General features: G+C 41.0%; 1 protein-coding gene across 1 annotated transcript in view; it reads right to left on the bottom strand.

Moving 5' to 3' along the window:
* Nucleotides 1-17,877, bottom strand: part of LOC125065219 (histone-lysine N-methyltransferase 2C-like) — a 29,894-nt gene that overhangs the window by 3,297 nt on the left and 8,720 nt on the right. Inside the window, exons 26-45 of the mRNA XM_047672722.1 lie at nt 16,044-16,179; nt 15,500-15,871; nt 15,257-15,373; nt 14,830-14,933; nt 14,518-14,720; nt 14,208-14,427; nt 13,925-14,041; nt 13,608-13,697; nt 13,373-13,535; nt 12,952-13,044; nt 12,766-12,869; nt 11,904-11,963; nt 10,259-10,603; nt 9,898-10,056; nt 8,696-9,823; nt 8,537-8,596; nt 8,352-8,442; nt 6,388-6,488; nt 444-6,302; nt 147-365 (exon numbers count right to left, since the gene is read on the bottom strand). Of these exons, the coding sequence (XP_047528678.1) occupies nt 147-365; nt 444-6,302; nt 6,388-6,488; nt 8,352-8,442; nt 8,537-8,596; nt 8,696-9,823; nt 9,898-10,056; nt 10,259-10,603; nt 11,904-11,963; nt 12,766-12,869; nt 12,952-13,044; nt 13,373-13,535; nt 13,608-13,697; nt 13,925-14,041; nt 14,208-14,427; nt 14,518-14,720; nt 14,830-14,933; nt 15,257-15,373; nt 15,500-15,871; nt 16,044-16,179 (9,741 nt within the window). The remainder of the gene's footprint in view (nt 1-146; nt 366-443; nt 6,303-6,387; nt 6,489-8,351; nt 8,443-8,536; nt 8,597-8,695; nt 9,824-9,897; nt 10,057-10,258; nt 10,604-11,903; nt 11,964-12,765; nt 12,870-12,951; nt 13,045-13,372; nt 13,536-13,607; nt 13,698-13,924; nt 14,042-14,207; nt 14,428-14,517; nt 14,721-14,829; nt 14,934-15,256; nt 15,374-15,499; nt 15,872-16,043; nt 16,180-17,877) is intronic.

Raw genomic sequence — 17,877 nt, 5'->3', positions numbered from 1 at the left:
TTTTAGTTTAGCTATAGGGTATGTAAAGAAACAGAAGAAATATATTCATTTACCCCCACTGAAAAATTTATAATAATAATTGCACTATATTTTATGATATTATACTTACTTCATTTTTTAAATTACGAAAAGGATAGTGAACTTACAATTTTATAACCGATTGGGTATATGTAGTTGGGGGTGTGGAAGGCGGCCAGCTGGTGTGGCAGCAGGTGTCCGGGGCTCAGGAAGATGAGACCACCCACGCGGATGAGGTGGTTGGTGTCGGAGTGCAACATGACAGACGCAACCTGCCGCTGCTCGTCGCGACACACGAACACGCGCCGTCCCACGCTCAGTGTGGTCAGCTCGTTGTCTTTCTCATTCTGCAACATCGTTTTATAACACAGTTTCAAAAGTTAGTAAAGTCATTGAATTTGGTTACTATCAACGAATTTTGTTACCTTTGGTGCATGTGAGGCGCAGAAGGCAGTTTTATTTTTGTAAAACACGCAGTTGTCCTTTACGGCACATCCCAGATGGTAGACACTCCCGCAACGTACTTTGAAACATCTCACTGTTGCACCTAGCCTTCGACAAACAGCGCAAGTTGCATTCGAACCGGCCACCAAGGCTGTATCCACGTTCATTAAAGCACCGCTTACTGTTTCGTATACGCCTTCCGACCAAAGAGCACAATTGAGATGTACCCACCTATCTACGTCACAATTCAGTAACCTCGACACGCCATCTGCGACACCATCTCCTTGAATGCCACATAGTTCACATTTACGAGTGTCCTCATTAGTGACAGGCATTATAGCGACGCCAGTACGAAAAACGAGTTCAGTAAGCTCTCGGTCCGTCGGGCGTTTATATTTTATTGGGGGTCCGATGCAACCAGGTGACCATGACTTGTAACGAATACCTCTATATTTTTCCTTTTCCACGCTTTGATTGCTCTTGTCATCCTGTTCCATGCTTTTTAGGTCTTCGTCGAGAGCACTGACGTCGTCACCTACTTCTTTCATTAACTCATCGTTATCCAACGAATCGATAAAAGACAGGTCCATTTTCTCATCCTTAATATCAGGTTTTATGTCGAGATCATCTGTTTCCATACTTTCCGTCGACGCAGTGTCAAAGTCATCTCGGTCTTTCGATAGGTTCGTTTCAATATCTGACTTACTGTCCTCTTTAACCGTCGTCTTCGATTTACCGTCTAAGATTATATTTGTTGGACGCCAAGCAAATCGCTCGTAGCATTGAGTGCTACAGAAATATAGCTCAGAATCACTGTCGCACAAAATTTCCTCAGCATTACCTTTATTAGCAGACAGAAGAGGAAATTCTGAGGCTTTGGCTCGAACAACAGAATCTAGTATTACTACGTCACAATGTCGACAAAATTTGGCTGCACCATTTAGAATGCTTTGAATGTCAATTGGAGTCCCCTCTTTACCATCTTTACCCTTAGACCTATACAATCCAAGTTTATGAGATGGCGGTGTGGCTGTGCGTTCTATAATTTGATATGAAGTAGGTGGTGGTATATGCAATATCCCTGCAAGTTCTTTTAATACACCAAGTATATCCTCGGCAGCTCCAGATGTGAGAGTAAGGGTAACTGTAACATTTTCATTGCTTTCTGTACTACCAGGAGAATCTTCCAGTTTTGTTTTGAGTGGAGTTTCAGTATCCAAACATTTCAAAGATTTTTGATTATCTTCTTCATCCTTAAGTTGATAAAGTGATAAGGGCTTAACTCTAATTGGTATCGGTGCAATAAGTGCTATTACAGGTGAGACTTTACCAGAGTGAGAAATTTCTTCATCTTCTTCATCGTCATCATCATCAATAGGTTTAAGATAAGGGAATCTATCATCAGGATCGATTTCATAGCCCTCAGGACTAGAACAGCTGACGATAGTATCAGGAGTATCAGTATCTCGCTCTTTGCAAATGAAATCAAGTTTTTTATCCTCCGGATCTTCGTCGAATATAATAGGTTGAAATTCTTGGTCGTAAAAACCTCGTTGTGTTGATGCCGTCGGCTTTTCAGGTAATGGTTCTTCATCGCCGAATGGTTTGGTATTATAATAATCGGCAACACTGGGTATTTTTGCGTTACCAAACTCTCCTAATAAATCACCTTTTAAAATGTCATAATCTTTATTTTTAAGTTTTGTAAGATCGCCAGAACCAAAAAGAGGACACACCGCAAAATTAGTAGTCAAAGCAGGTTCTTGTATCTGCATTGGTGGCAACAGTCTTAGCTGACCCATTAAGTTGTCTATAAATGTATCATAGTCTTCCTCGTATCTAGATCCCTTGCGTGGTCGCTTTTTAGCATTTACTGCATTCATACTGTTTTCAGCAGCGGCTTTCATGTTCATTTGTATTTGTTTCCGTTTCTTTTGTTGATATTCTCGCCTTTTTCGTTTTTTAGCCTCTGATGGCGTTTCCGAAGGATTTATGTCAGAGGAGGTTTCCATATTAACACTTTCAGGGAATTCCTCTTTCATTGGTTGATCTAACTTTCCTTGATCTGATGCTGTTGAGACACCAGATGTTGCAGACTGTTGAGAACTTTCATCTAAGAGTTCTTTTTTTACATCTAATGGCGTAAAAGGTCGGTGTACAGGACTCTGTTGAGGTGGTGCTACCTCTTTCTTAATAGTTTGCTGCAATTGTTGGTTTTCTATTGTTAAAGGATACATTGGTAATGTTTTCATCGTAGGCGAACATTCTGGTATTGGGGTCGTTTCTTCTTTATTTAATAATTTCATCGGGGGTTTTCTTACGTCCATTAAAGATTGTGTTGAATTTTGTATCAAAGGTGAAATTGACGATGTTGGTATAGAAGTTTGCATAGGACGATTTGTGAACGGAGAAGTTGCTGATGTCATATGTCGTGGAGAGTTTTTGGGTATTTCTACTTCTTGAGTTAAGCCCAATGTTGGTGGCGGTATTGATGGTCGTGCTAATTGCGCTTCTAATGAAGGTATAGTTCCTAGAGCAGGAGCAGTTCTTTGTATTGTCATGGTTCTTTGAGGAACTACATTTGATGAGGTTGTTGTTGTTTGTAAAAGTTGTTTTAATAACACATTTTGCGACTCATCGTGAATTCTCTGGTTTTGTGTATTTTGATGAATATTTTTTGTCCCTGAATTGTCAGTTACAGTTGGCATTGAATTATTTGTTTCGTCAGTTTCCATGGGTTCAGATTTTACTATTACCGATTCTACACTATGCCTTTTTGTTGGCTGGATATGACCAACTATAATTTCACTTTTTGGTTCGTCAGTTGACTTTGATCGTTTTAAAGGAGAAGTTAATTGAGTGTGTAGCAATTTTGAAGACGTGATAAAGTTTATTGAACCTTGTGTTGGCTTTGTTTGCATTTGGCCAATATTAGGACTTACAATACTGTGTGTACGCACCGTAACATTAGGAGCTGGTTCTTTATGTCCACCAATTGTCCTTGAAGTCATAACCAAAGCTGGAGGTTGACTTGAACTGATATTTTGCGGATTAAATTGTAAATTACTTGTATTAATTTGTCTTGTAGGTTGCAGTAAAGTATGACCTAATATACTAGTAGGCAAAGATTGAGACTTTTGGTAACCACTTATACTCGTCGTAGTTATATTATTCGGATGTATCATCGAGGTTGGTGTTGAAGAATTACTATGTATCTTAGACAAAGCTGGCATTTGCAATATTTGTGACGACATGGAAGTTGAGCATTGTGGTTCTTCACTTAAATTGAAAGTTTGATGACTAATTAAAGGCGACTGTGCTGGTGATTTCATGAGAGGATTTTGTATACCAACAGGGGAGTTAATTGGTGATACTGTAGGTGATTTTCTTATCTGACCCATTGTAGATAGTGTATTAACTCGTGAACCGATAACTTGTGCGGCACTCATTGCAACAGATTCTGAGCACGCACTAGAAACTTGAGGCTTTTCGATTCTTTGAACAGGAGATGGTCGCGATGTTGCTATTTCTACCTTTGAAGAGGGAAGCAAGTTTTCGAAGTTAACTTGGGTTGGGGTTGTTGAATCGCTGTTTCTTCTAATTATTGTTTGAGATTCTACCTTGGATGAGTTGCTATTCAAGGAAGACATTATAGTTCGTAGTTGTTGTGAAACGTTCGCCATATTGGACGTTAATTCTGCTGGTTGAGACAGTGGCGACAACTGTGGTACTGTTGCTGACTGCAAAGCAAGCCTCTCAGCTTCCCTAGTCGGAAATATTGGCTGTTCTTGTGTATCCTTATTTTCTGATTTCGAAACATTACTTGCACTTACACTAGAGTTTTGTGAAGTTGGAGGATTATTTTTGGTGTTTTGTTTCATACCATAAGTTTTAGTGTCGTCAGTGATGTTCTCAAGCATACATAACATATCTTCGAAAGATTCCACATGTTTAGGATTACCTTCAACTGTTTCAGAATGTTCACGCATAGTTATGTCATTAAGGTATCTCTCTTGAGATGGCGTAGGTGACGGTATAGAAATTTGTACTGAGTCTTGTGTCAAATCTGATGTTATTTGCATATTTGAGTCTATTACCATTTCTTTAGTTTGATTTGCAATAGCCTTTATTGTTTTTACTACGTTTTCATCAGAGTTACTTTCAGATGTAGCAGGATTTGACATAGGTTGTTCTTGTAATGTTTTATTATATGACAGTAATAAATGGCTCTGTAAGTTATCTTCCGGCTTGTCTTCGTCGTCACCTTCCATGATATTATCGGGGATTTTTTCAGGTATGGGGTCAGGACTTTTTATATCAGCCTTACCTAATAAAAGTGGCGTTCTATCAGACAAACATAATGTATGAGGCAATTCTGTTTGTTGACTGATCTCGTTTTCAATATCAATATCTCTACTGTCTTTAAGAATAGAAGGCTTTTGATCTTTTTGCTCTTGTGATGAAATTGAAAGTAAATGTTGAGATCCAGAAGGATTATGCATATCCGAGTTACTTTCAGAAGTTACAGTGCTGTCCGGAGATGCTGCTTCGTCTTGAAATATTTTAGCAGGTAGTGTAGCATCGTGAGTTACTGATAAACTCGACAACTTAGTGTTTGACAAAGAAAGTGCCATGGGTTTTTCGATAGTTTTAACAATTTTTTGCTTCACTTGGTGCTGTGTTAAAATTGAAACAGGAACTCTCGATGGTCCAGAGCCGGTATTAGAAGTTGCGAGTGTTATAACTGGATTCATACTCGCACTTTTTGCAACATTCGAAGATATTACACTTATTACAGAACTTATCGGTTTTGATAAAGATTGAGATGACATATTCACTGTCAATGGTGAGTTAGTTAAATTAAGAGGAACTTTTTTAATTTGTGGCTTTGACATACCACCAGCATGTCCAGTGACATTTGCAATAGGGACCGATAGACTTTTTAATACTGGTACTGAAATAGTCTGATTAGCAATAGAAACAGAAGCAACTGTTGCCTGGGAAACTTCATTAAGAATCTTTGTGTTAGTATGTGGGGAAAGCACTGCAGCGCTCAAGACTGGCAATCGGGAAAGTGTCGCATTTTGTGATGGGTTTACTATTTTATATTGCTGCACATTACTAGAAGGTTGTTTCGCAGGAGCTAAACTTATAACCGCAACTGTTTTTGTTGTAGTTTCTGTCCTTGTGAGTTTATCTTGAGGCAATTCATCTTCAACCTCATCTTCTGGTTTACCACTATCAATTAACTCTTCAAAATCCTCTTCAGTTGCAATGCGTTCTTCTGGAGATATAGCTCCAGGTTCAACAACGACAATATCGTCATCATCTAAATGATCTACAAACTGTTGTATATCTTCATCGTCATCATCTTTAGCGAAACTCATTCTAGCAGAATCATCAGATGTGCTTGCATATTCAACACTATCAGAAGAGTATAAAACATATTTTCTGGGTTCACTCGACTCGCTTATGCTATCAGATCGATTATCTGAACATGGTGCCGCAGTTTTTCCTGTAAACCTCGGACGAGGAGGCGTCCTGCGCTTCAATATTGATACTTTATTAATATGTGTTGTCCTTCGACGATCGTCATCTTTGTTAGGCCACACGGGGGCACCTCCAAATAGACCAGGTTTAAAATATCTATATCCAGGAGGTATTGGTGCCATGTGGTGATGATGTGCACCTCCACCGTGCTCGTGGTGCGGAGCAGGCGACGCTGCCGGTGATGCTGAGGGAGTTGGCGTTCGTGCTACGTGAGGGGATCTGGATAATGAAGGAGAGGATGGCGCCCCTCCCATAGGGCTGTATTGTTGCCGTTGAAGTATTTGTTGGCGCTGTAACAAGCCAAACATTGATCATTTAACAATATGAAATTTATATTCATTAAAAATATTTCACTTCAAATAAGTTATAACTTACAGTCATCTCATTATTTGTGTTTCCAGGTGAAGGAAGAGGCTGTGGGCTGCCGAGAGGCGAAGTTTGTTGGCGGTTAACAAAAGGTACACCAACTCTCATGCCTATAAAAAAAACAATATTAAGACAGGCTAAGTTTTTACTTACTTCATTGTTGAATTATTTAATGATAGTATAAAATTATTATATGCAATAATTTATATAAAATATATTAGTTTTATCCTGAATACATATAGTCTATTCCAACCATAAGAGGATTAAAGCCAAATTGACACGATATAATTGGGGCGAGAGCTAGATTAATTAATTAATCTATGCTATTCACTTTAGTTTTGCGAAAAAATGGCGTTTTGAACGTCAACGAAAGTGTTACCGTAATTTTGGAAATAAAATTAAAGTAATTAATAATAAAAGATACATTAATCATAAGCTCTTAGTAGTGCTAAGAGCTTATGATTAATGTATCTTTTTATTATTTTTCGCCGGTTCTCCTCAGGTCCGAGGTGCTAAATTCCGAACCGGTGGTAGATTTTTGACAATCAATAAGCAAGTGTAGACACTTCTATATTGAATAAAGATTTTTGACTTTGACTTGAGTGCACAATATAGCTGAGTTATTAACAAATCGCATGAAATACATAAATTTAAGGTTTATTAATCTGTATTCTTTCTTCGATTGGAATAGCCTATATATGTATCTATTTATGAAGGAAGTTTTTATATTATCTATTTTGTTGAAACTTAATGGTGCTGCAGCATTTCAAGTTCTATACCGTTCAGTCGATCGCTATGACAATTGGTATAGCTTCATTCAAGCCCATCTGGGTACATACCCGTAATAGTAAAGTCAAAGTCAAAGTCAAAAATCTTTATTCAATATAGAAGTGTATACATTTGCTTATTGATTGTCAAAAATCTTCCACCGGTTCGGAATTTAGCACCTCAGACCTGAGAAGAACCGGCGAAAGAAACTCAGCGGGATATATTTTTTTATTTTTTTTTCACCATTTTCCGTGTACAATGAAAATTATATTTTAGTTATTTGAAACAGCCTGGAGGCGATCATTTCATTCCCAAGGTGTGCAGTCAACTAAAAAGTCATTAGTGTTGTAATATCCTTTAGCACACAAACGCTCTTTAACGATTCTTTTAAATTTTATAATTGAATAATTTTGAACGTTTTCTGGGATCCTGTTGTAAAAACGTATACATTGCCCCAAAAAAGAGTTACTAACCCTGGGTAATCGGGTACTTGGAGTAACAAGTTTATTCTTGTTCCTAGTGTTAACAGAATGTACGTCACAATTTCTGGGAAAATCATTTATGTTTTTGCGTACATACATAACATTATCAAAAACAAATTGAGAAGCGACAGTCATTATTTTAATTTCTTTAAATTTACCTCTTAACGAATCTTTTGGGCCCAGGTTATAAATTGCACGAATAGCCCTCTTCTGCAGTACAAAAATAGTATTAATGTCAGCTGCATTACCCCAGAGTAGGATGCCATACGACATTATACTATGGAAATTTGAAGTACACTGAAGTACACAAGGCGATCCGTATCCACATCAGTCATCACATATTCTACCGACATAGTGCTGATTGTCGGTAGAATATTAGTATTGTTGTGTTCTAGTTGGAAGGTTGAATGATTCAGTTTAACTCCAGGCACAAGAGACATAACATGTTAGGTTGGTGCATAAGCTAAGTAAGAAGTGTTGAATATCTTTTACAGCACCAATGTCTGTAGGCTTTAGTGACCAGTTTTTATGAGGTGGCCCAACCGTCTATCTATTTAATAAAACATAGTGATTGTTTTTGAGAAGGTTTCTGACATAGTACCATCAACGTACAACTTGTCATCTACAAGGGTATCGAACGGATAGTTTTACGATAAACTAAAGGTATTTCCCAACACACTTCTCACAAACCCAATAAGTAATAATAATTGTTTGTACTTTTACCTTGTTGATGGTGTGGTGGTCGAGCAAAACGTGTGGGTAGAGGAGAACATCCAGGAGCTGGTCGTGGGAATCTCCCCGTTGTATAATCGTTCTGCTATAAAAAAATATATTTTACATTTACATTACGGACAGTACTTCCACGATAGGTTTCTGACTTTATAATAATTAAAATATAATATATTTACATTTTGCAATTGCGGTGAATGAGATGCAACCGGACTTTGTATCTGAGACTGTTGGTATATCTGTAGGAATAAAGAGAAAACGTATTTTAGAATATCAAAAAGAAGATAATAGTTCTAAATCTTACCTATCAATATTATACAATAAGTCTATATATATACCTGCGGGCTTCGACTAGGTGTAGGCAATTGCGGGCTCGTTCTTTGAGCTTGCAACTGCTGCAAGAAATGTTGCGGCGACATCGATGACTGCATTGGTGATTGTTGTGTATGCATCGGAGACTGTTGTAAATGCATCGGAGATTGCTGAGAGTGCATCGGACTTTGTTGAGGATGCATCGGACTCTGTTGTGGATGCATTGGACTCTGTTGGGGATGCATCGGACTTTGTTGTGGATGCATCGAAGTCTGTTGAGGATGCATTGGACTCTGCTGTGGATGCATTGGAGAATGTTGCGTTGACATTTGATTCTGTGGGTGCATAGGCGACTGTTGATGTATTGGCGACTGTTGCGGATGCATTGGACTTTGTTGTGGATGCATCGGACTCTGTTGGGTCATACTAGATGTTTGTTGAACGTGCATCGGTGACTGCTGGGAATGCATCGGCGATTGTTGAGTATGAAGTGGAGATTGAGTAGATGGATGTAAAGGAGATTGCGAAGTGTGATGTAACGGAGACTGTTGGGAATGCAAAGGTGATTGCATTGGACTTTGCATAGGGTGTAAGGGTGATTGAGGAGCAATCGAATGATGGGGAGATTGAGAATGAGGAGATTGTACATGTAGCGGAGACATAGCTGGTCGCGTTCCTCCTGGGCGAGGCGTCTGACCTCCCGCCGGCATTGAGTTTCTCACGCCAGATAGCTGTTGCTGCCCAAACTGTACTATCCCGCCGACAGACTGCGGCCTATCCTGTACACCTGACAACTGACGAACTAATTGTTGTTGCGGCGCTCCGGCCTGCTCTATGACCAACGTACGTCCGCCTTGCAGGATCCTGCTTTGAGCGTTGAGCGGAGAGGTCACCAAGCCTATTCTTTGTTGAGACAATGGTTGACCATCGGAACCCAGAATCGTTTGCTGGGTTCGAATTAATGTTTGTTGTTGAATTGTAGATCCCTGAAGGCCTATTTGCATAGGCCGATTAATTGTCTGTTGTTGCAGTTGTTGCGTTTGGTTAATATTCTGATTCTGTGCAAATACAGTCTGATTATTCAACTGTTGTTGGTTTATCACCGTCTGCTGGGCTAGTTGAGGGTTTTGTTGACGTTGCTTTGTTTCATATTCCTAAGAACAGATTTGAATTTATGTACCAACACTTAATTCATAAAATGAGTAAACAACTTTTTTTAAGAACTTACCTGAATAAGCATGCTATGCTGTCTAGCCTGTTTTCTAGCAGCTTCTAAGTGTTTTTGAAGCGCCTGTTGCTCGGTCGAAACTCTTTGTAATTCGGCGGCATCATTCGGCATTAATTCATTTCCGGATTTTCTCAATTGACGCTGCTTACTATTCAGCGACTGAAATCAGAACATATGAAGTGTAACGGAAGAAAACCAAAACTCTCTACTCTAGCACCCCGTTAGTACACATAGACATTCGGTTAGCACAGGTGCCCGCTCCCGAAGAGATACCTGAAATAAAAAGATTAACCGCGGACTGGAGGACGCAAACACGCGACTACGAAGCGCACGAACACAGAAGCTCACTACGGGCACTCACCTTGCGGATCTTGCGAAGTTTCTGCACCTCCTGCTCGTAGTACCGCAGTTGGTCGGCCGCGAACGTGTTGTACTGCTTGAGCCACTGTTCGTACAGCAGGCGCGCATGGTGGTCGGCCTCAGAGGCGGCGCGCTCGGGCGGCAGCGGCGGCGCAGGCGGCGGCGCGGCCGAGAACAGCGGCACCGACGGCGGCGGCGCGGGGGGCGGCGCGGGCGGCCCGGCCCCGCCCACCGCCATGCCCCCCACGCCCGCCGAGCTGCCCCATTCTCCACCTTCGCGCTCCTGCTCGCGCTTTTCTTGCTCCAACAGCTCCTCCAGAAGCAACGGTTGCTCCTGGTTTACGTTCTGACGGTTAAATGTCTGTTTTCACATCGCTCCTCGACGCACGCCGACCATCGATTTTACTATCGTCGGTCGCGATCTTATGCGCGTCTCTTTTATCTCATCCGTTTAATGGAAGGTAACTCGTTGAGTGAGCGATGCATTAATTGTATAACGTTTCAATGACGGTTACAAAAGCAAATGTATAAATTTTAATTTTATCCCATTCGAAATATATATTTAAAAAATAATTTAATACGATAAATAATTGGACGCCACGTAAATCACATAAAATGTAATCAAAACTAAGGGGTAAGTGCAATTTAATAGATAAAGGCTGACAAGGTCTAATACTACACACGGTGCCAAGTTTACGTAATAAATTTATCTATGGCAAAATAATAAAAAGTAAATTAAGGCTGTGTGAATGTTCGTGTTATATAAAACTAAAATTATTCATTTTACAATGTTACATAGAATATAAATAGTGAAGTATAAAATATTTTCCTTCTAAGTATAAAATCACTTTGATAAAATATCGTATTCGTGTACAACAAACTTACTAGCTTCGGTAAATAGGCAGATATTAATTACGTATCCAAAATACAGTTACGTGTTACATTACAATTGAAATGACAAGTTTTCCTAGTAAACGCGTGACAAATTTTTATATACAATTTCAATAAATGAATTTAAAATTCACATTAAAATGTATTCTGTTAATGCTTTTTCTTATTACATGATTCGATATATGGACATTCACTATGACCCAAACCGTACAAAAATGTCCTCCACCTCCTTTGACTTAAGCAAAGTAGTAAAAAATAATATTGTATAAATCTGTGTAACATTTTAGTTTTTATTTTAGTAATACATTTTTTTCTTATATTAGTGATATGTTAGGATGCTGAAAAGGAACAAAGGTTAGTCAGTACGCATGCGTGTAGCGAGCAAGCAAAGAAAAAGCACTAACTACGAGGTGATTAGTGGTGACAAGGCCCTCTAAGTGGAATTATTTTATCATACTTAGACATAGGCTTTTTTCCGGAACATTGAACCATAGGTTGCAGGAACTTTCTAGAATAACTTTGCTGTGGTAAGAGGAATCCTACAAACTCAGACGCTATAGAATCGAGTCACAAATAAAGTCTCGTTTCGTGAGATAATACTTGCTTTACGAAGAAAGGTATAATAATGGGAATTCGATCATGCGTGTTACATGAAAGTAATCTAAAGTCGTATCACAAGTGATACTTCAATTAGTAGGCTAGGTGTTCTGGAAGAGTGCAAAGTGCAGATAGAGGGGCAGTGGGAGCGCCGGTACCTGCAGTAGCAGCGGGCGGCGGTGCAGCCAGTCGCCCCACGCGTCCGCGTCAAAGGGCGCCTGCCGGACAACCAATCACCCACATGCAACAACACGCCGTATCGACATCGCCGCACATCCTCCGCTCTACGCGTCACCTCGCTTTCGTACTACCCTCGTACTAATTACGGTACTTGGCACATTCAGTGCTGGCACGGTGATCTCGATATAACTACGTCTCGATTACGCGATGCGAGCGAATCGAAACGGTTACCTTGTATGAGAACGAGGCTCGTGGTATGTACCCATGCAATATTAGTTTCTGAAGCTTGTTATGAATTAACAAGCTACTTTTTATTCGTACAATTTTTACTGAACCATCACCTTGTGGACGCATGAATGGATGAATTAATATTGCTCAGATACGTCCGATTAACTTTAGATACAAATAACATTATGTTGCAATGCGGTCATAATCGAAGCGATAATACGATCGGTTACTCGTTCATATTTAAATATTTTTATATAAAAATAAATAAATATGACCCACAGCTTCAATAGCATACATTTAAAGCCGCGAATTCGTTTCGTTCCACGATCAATCTAAAATACTTCAAGTCGAAACGAATTCATATCGAAAACATTTAGAGGAGAAATATTACAACATGCAAAAAAAATATCCAAAATCCTCCAATGCAGATTAATTTAGTACTTTATAATAATGCATTATTAGTTCAATATAAACTAAAAGAAATTAAATCGATTAACTTCTAGGAAAATGTTAAAAGATAGCTTTCGGTCGAATCCGAATCGAATAAGATATCGGTTAAGTTTTCGATTCAAATATTGATCTCGTATCGACCGAGGGCGGGAGGGTACGCACCTGCAGCTGCGGGTAGGGCGGCGGCGGCGGCGCGCGCAGGCCGGGGTACGGCGGCGGCGCGCTGCGCACCGCGCCCGCCGCGCCCGCCGCGCCCGCCGGGCCCGCTGCAACGCAATGCCAGCACGTTACTTCGCATTCGGGTAGGATATCGGACGGCGCCGTGCATAATAGGGTTAATGTCGTTACCGGCGAGAGAGGAGACCGCGAGGGGCGTGTCGGGGCGCATCGTGGGCGGCGCGAGTTGCCGAGCGCCCGCCGCACCCGATACCATGTTGCGAGCTATGCCGACATACACGTTTACATATTGTTAATGTTATGTTGAGTGGTATTGTTTGTTTGTATTTTCGTGCTCGAAACATTGCAGAATGCAATTAAAAAAAATAAAACAACAGATTTTACACCTCTCACAATTTGGAGATTATTCGACACATGGCAGAATTTCATCTGATACATGCATAGGGGTTCTCCATCACCGCCAAGAATGAATTTATTTAAATATAAATTAAGTACCACAAAACGCGGTGATTTTTAATATTTGAAATCGATAAATATTTTTATTTAGACCATTTGGAGCAGTACTGATGAATAAATATTTAAAGTAGCGCACCCGAGTGCGGCAGCGCGGTGAGCGCCACGGAGCGGTCGTGGCGCACGACGCCCACGGCGCCGTCGGCCCCCAGCAGGCGCGTGCCGGGCGCGATGGCGCGGCCCGCCGCCAGCGCCGCCGCCACCTGCGCCGTCATGGCGCTCACGATGCTCTGTGCGCCGCCCTGCACACAGCCGCGCTCGTAACCACTCGCAAACGTACCGCCTCGCCTCGCCTCGCCGGGAGCGGCGCCTACCTGCGCGAACTGCACGTGTTGTCCGAGGAACTGCGGCCGCTGCACGACCGGTGCGTTCTGCGGGCTCGGGCGAACCGCTTGGGCTTGTTGCTAGAAAATTGCAAAAAAATAATTATCATGATAATAACAAAAAATATATATTATCAAAAACAAAATGGAGACACTAAAAAATCGCGTTTTGATATAGCGATAAATGTGGATGTAGGTAGTTAAGTGGAATTATGTTACACTATAAATAAAATAGAATTGAAGTTTATTTATCTTTACCCTTTAGTTTTGGAAAATATAGGCTATATGAATTAATATAAAATCACTACCTGTTGTTGAAGTTGCAAGCCGAACATATTGGAGAAAACGGGACGCGGCCAATCATTTTCCGTCTTGACTTCATCGCCTTCCGCTTTCACCTCTGCTTTCACGGCCTGCATCGCCGACTATAGACAACCAAACGGATTGTATTGATTCAATTACAAATAAACTATGTATACTGTATACAATGTGTATATTTCGATAAAGTAATGATCAGATATAAAAAGTAACTATTAATCATATAAATAATTTCGAAAGTAAATATAATTTCACCTTTCATTCGCATCTAACCTGTAAAGACATCTGATGATTCTGCGAGATAACTCTCTGAATACCGTCCTGGAACATCTGCCCAACGCTCGTCACCGGCGCTTCGGGTTTGGTATCTTGAAATTCGGATTTCACTTTAGTCAATTCCGGTTTAACCTCCGAATTCGTGGATTCTATATTTTTCACCGCCTTCTGCAACTCGCTGTCCATCTTATTATCCGTCTTGTGATCGGATTCATCCCTGTAGGTTTAACGTTAGTGTGACAATAAATACTGAGTGTAAGAAAATGAATGTCTCGGAGTAGGGGCGAGATAGCGGATGAGCACGTACTCGGGCGTGCGCTTGGCGTGTCGCTCGAGGCGCTCGGGCACGTCGTCGGGCAGGTCGAGCCCGTCCAGCAGGTGCTCGTCGCCCAGCGCCGCCAGCTCGGGGTCGGCGTACTCCAGGATGTTGAACTGCTCGCCGATCTCCGCCGTCAGCGACTCCAGCAGCTCCTCGTCGTCCTCGCCGCCCAGCCCCGTCAGGATGTCCACCTGCGGACGTATCCCACTTTATGCCATATCCATTCAAATATTTTTCTAGCCTACGTATCATCGAGTACAAGAGAATAATTTATTTGAATAGTATTAAGTAATACTCTACCTCCCCTATGTTTCCCGTGTCTTGTTCGAGTTTATCCATATCACCGATATCCATTTCATCGGTTCCTTGATCGGCTCCAGTCTCTTGCTTATCCATATTCGATACTACAAATATATTACGCATTATTAGATACACATAACATCGATCCCGTTTAAAAAAAAAATTCTTAGTGAATGCATTTGTTGGTAAATTATTTAATACATTTAGCCTTTAAAATAAACAAAGAATTTACTTTGTTAAGCGAGCCAAATGATTCATAAAATTGGATACCTATTACTATTCTCCACAATAAAATCAAGTCGATTATGTCTCGAGTCAACTTGAAGAACGAATGAGGAGGTAGAATAAATTAGTCAGTCAATTATAATTAAATTAAAGAATATAAGCCAAACAAAAATTTAACCAATATAATAGTTTTTATTCGAACCGTTTCCATGTGACGCAGTCATTTGTTTTTGCTCCATCATTTGTGTGGCGTTGGGAGTTCCAATGATCTGTTGCATCTGAGCGTTATCGGCGGTCACGAGGCGATTTTGAATTATCACTATAATGAAAAGTTTCACAAAATTTATTAATGGTGCGTAACACGTATCAATGCAACCGGTGACGAAAAACTACGTAACAAACAACGAGCGACTGAAGAGAATACACAAAATCGATGAGTACTGACCGTGATCCGTGCGATGCTGCGGCGGAACGGGCGCGCCGGCCGGCACGCGCGCGCGCACCGACACCGGCAGCGGCGACCGGAACGCGCCGCCCTCCGCGCCCTCCTCGCCCGACGACTCTGCGGGACGAGAGACGCCGTCAGCGGTCGGCACGGCACACGAGTCGAAGCACGAGACGGGGGACTCACGCGGCGGCCACATCTTGTCGGGGTGCCTCTGCAGCAGGTCGCGCAGCTGGCGGTTGATGTCGTCGCTGGTGGCGTAGAGCGGGAAGCGCTGCGCGGGGAAGGCGGCGCGCGGCGCGTCGGGCGCGGCGGCGGGCGCGGGCGCGGGCGGCGGGGAGCCCTCCGCGCCGCGCATGCGCTGCATCGCTGCTTCAACGGTACACGCTACATGCTGATTATATTACAACTTGTGGACTCGACACTCGCTCTACTCGACTTTCACACTTTTTTACTTTTTATATTTTATTCGAACTTGAATCGTTAACGTTACTCGTCATATGATATTATTTAATCGTCGAGACGGCTCGTAATGTAGAGATACCTTGTATCCTCTGGTCGTGTATGATCTGCTGCTGCTGCTGCGTCTGCTGCTGGCGCATCTGCTGCAGCTGCTTCCACTGGCGCTCCTGCTCGGCCTCGCGCGCGCTGCGCTGCTGGCTGCACGCGCGCTCCTGCTCCTGCAGCCGACACCGAAGCGTTAGTCCCGTGCGAGCTCTCGGAAAACGAGGCAACCGCCACCTCGAAGATGAGGTACTGCTTAAATTTTAGTAAAGTTTATTTAGAACCTCCACTGAACTGAGTCTGCGGAAAGGCTAATTTCAATTTAACTAGTAGTTTGTATATTACATATCTAAAGCATTAATGTTAGTTTAACATGATATGCAAAATAATTTATTTCCAATCATAACAAAAATACATCTAAAGGACATTCAAATAATAAAATACATTTTTAAATCGAAACTCAATGCTAAAGAATTGCCGTGCCAAATCTTAAAACTTATTTAAAATAAATTTGCTACCAACAATTACATGCAAAATAATTACAAAACTGTACATCTTTGTAGTGCGATAAAGTTCTAGATTTACATATTTATGAATCTCTTTAAATAATATATCATGACGGTTAATATGAACAAATTATTTTTTATATTTAGAACTGTATTAACATGCTAGTTAATTCTTCATTTTAAGTTACATTATCTGTGAATTAGTAATATAAATAATTAATATATTATTCAAATTAAGGTTACGCAGTTAATGAATTATTAAACTAAATATGAAATATTGTTTTTTTTTTTATAAAAAAAAAATATACAACTTATAAACTACGAAAAAGAAATCTTCATTAGTCTTATCATTTACGTTACGCTATTACCTGTAAACTTAGGTCTAATTTACAAAATTTCATGAGCATAAAAATTGCAACAAAATGTTGGTCTACATATAAAAATAGGTTAGAATTGTTAGCACACCAGTACCAGCCACCAAAATCCAATGTTAAAGCCAACACTACCAAGACAAAGCGTAAATTAAAATAAACAACGTTACGGATACAGAGGACGCGAGTCCGGGAGGCGTTTTGAGAGTTTTGTCCTCGAATTAAAAAAAAATAAGCTAAAAGAAAATTTAAAAAAATAATCACACAGCTTACAACGCCATTAAACAGCCAAAGTTTGTTGGGTGAAATCAAAATTTAGAAATGAATTAACTAATATTATAACGAATAACGAAGATAGCGCGAAGGATCACCCAACAATGTCCGGAAAGCAACTCGCATACACACTTAAATGGTATTGTGTGTGACAGTACATGTGGTAGTGTAGTGTTCTAGGAGACTAGTGAGGTTAAGAAATAACAACCATAAGTGATATTTCTTTACACATAAATAAATATTTTAATGTTTGTAGTTTTAGTAAATAATGTGGAGTCTGTTTATATAATTAAAAGATAACCTTCATGTTATATAAGGGTTATAAAATTGCTTATTAAAGGTGTCGTTCACTAGGCTCACTTCCTTAACAATGAAAACAGAAGCAAAAGAAATAAAAATGTACTTAATAATCTTTAAATTGAAAACAAATTATAGTGTCGCGTTAAGTAGGATTCGACAGATCATCATCCAGGCATAGAAAGAGCGGAACGGTGTACGGGTGCGTGCATATGCGAGCGCTCGTAGTGAGTACCGTGTATGGCGCGAGGTGGGCGAGGTGCGGGAGGTGCGCGAGGTGCGCGAGGTGCGCGGGTGGGGGCGCGAGGCGCGGCAGCGTGCGCATGATCTCGGAGGGGGTGAGCACGCGGATGTGCGCGTCCGCCTCCAGGAGCCCGCCCGCCGTCACCGTCACGTTGGGCGCGCGAACCGTGCCGCTCGGCGCGCC

This window comes from Vanessa atalanta, chromosome 7 (assembly GCF_905147765.1).
Source record: "Vanessa atalanta chromosome 7, ilVanAtal1.2, whole genome shotgun sequence".
Lineage (NCBI taxonomy): Eukaryota > Metazoa > Arthropoda > Insecta > Lepidoptera > Nymphalidae > Vanessa > Vanessa atalanta.
This window is presented reverse-complemented; position numbering and strand designations above follow the sequence as displayed.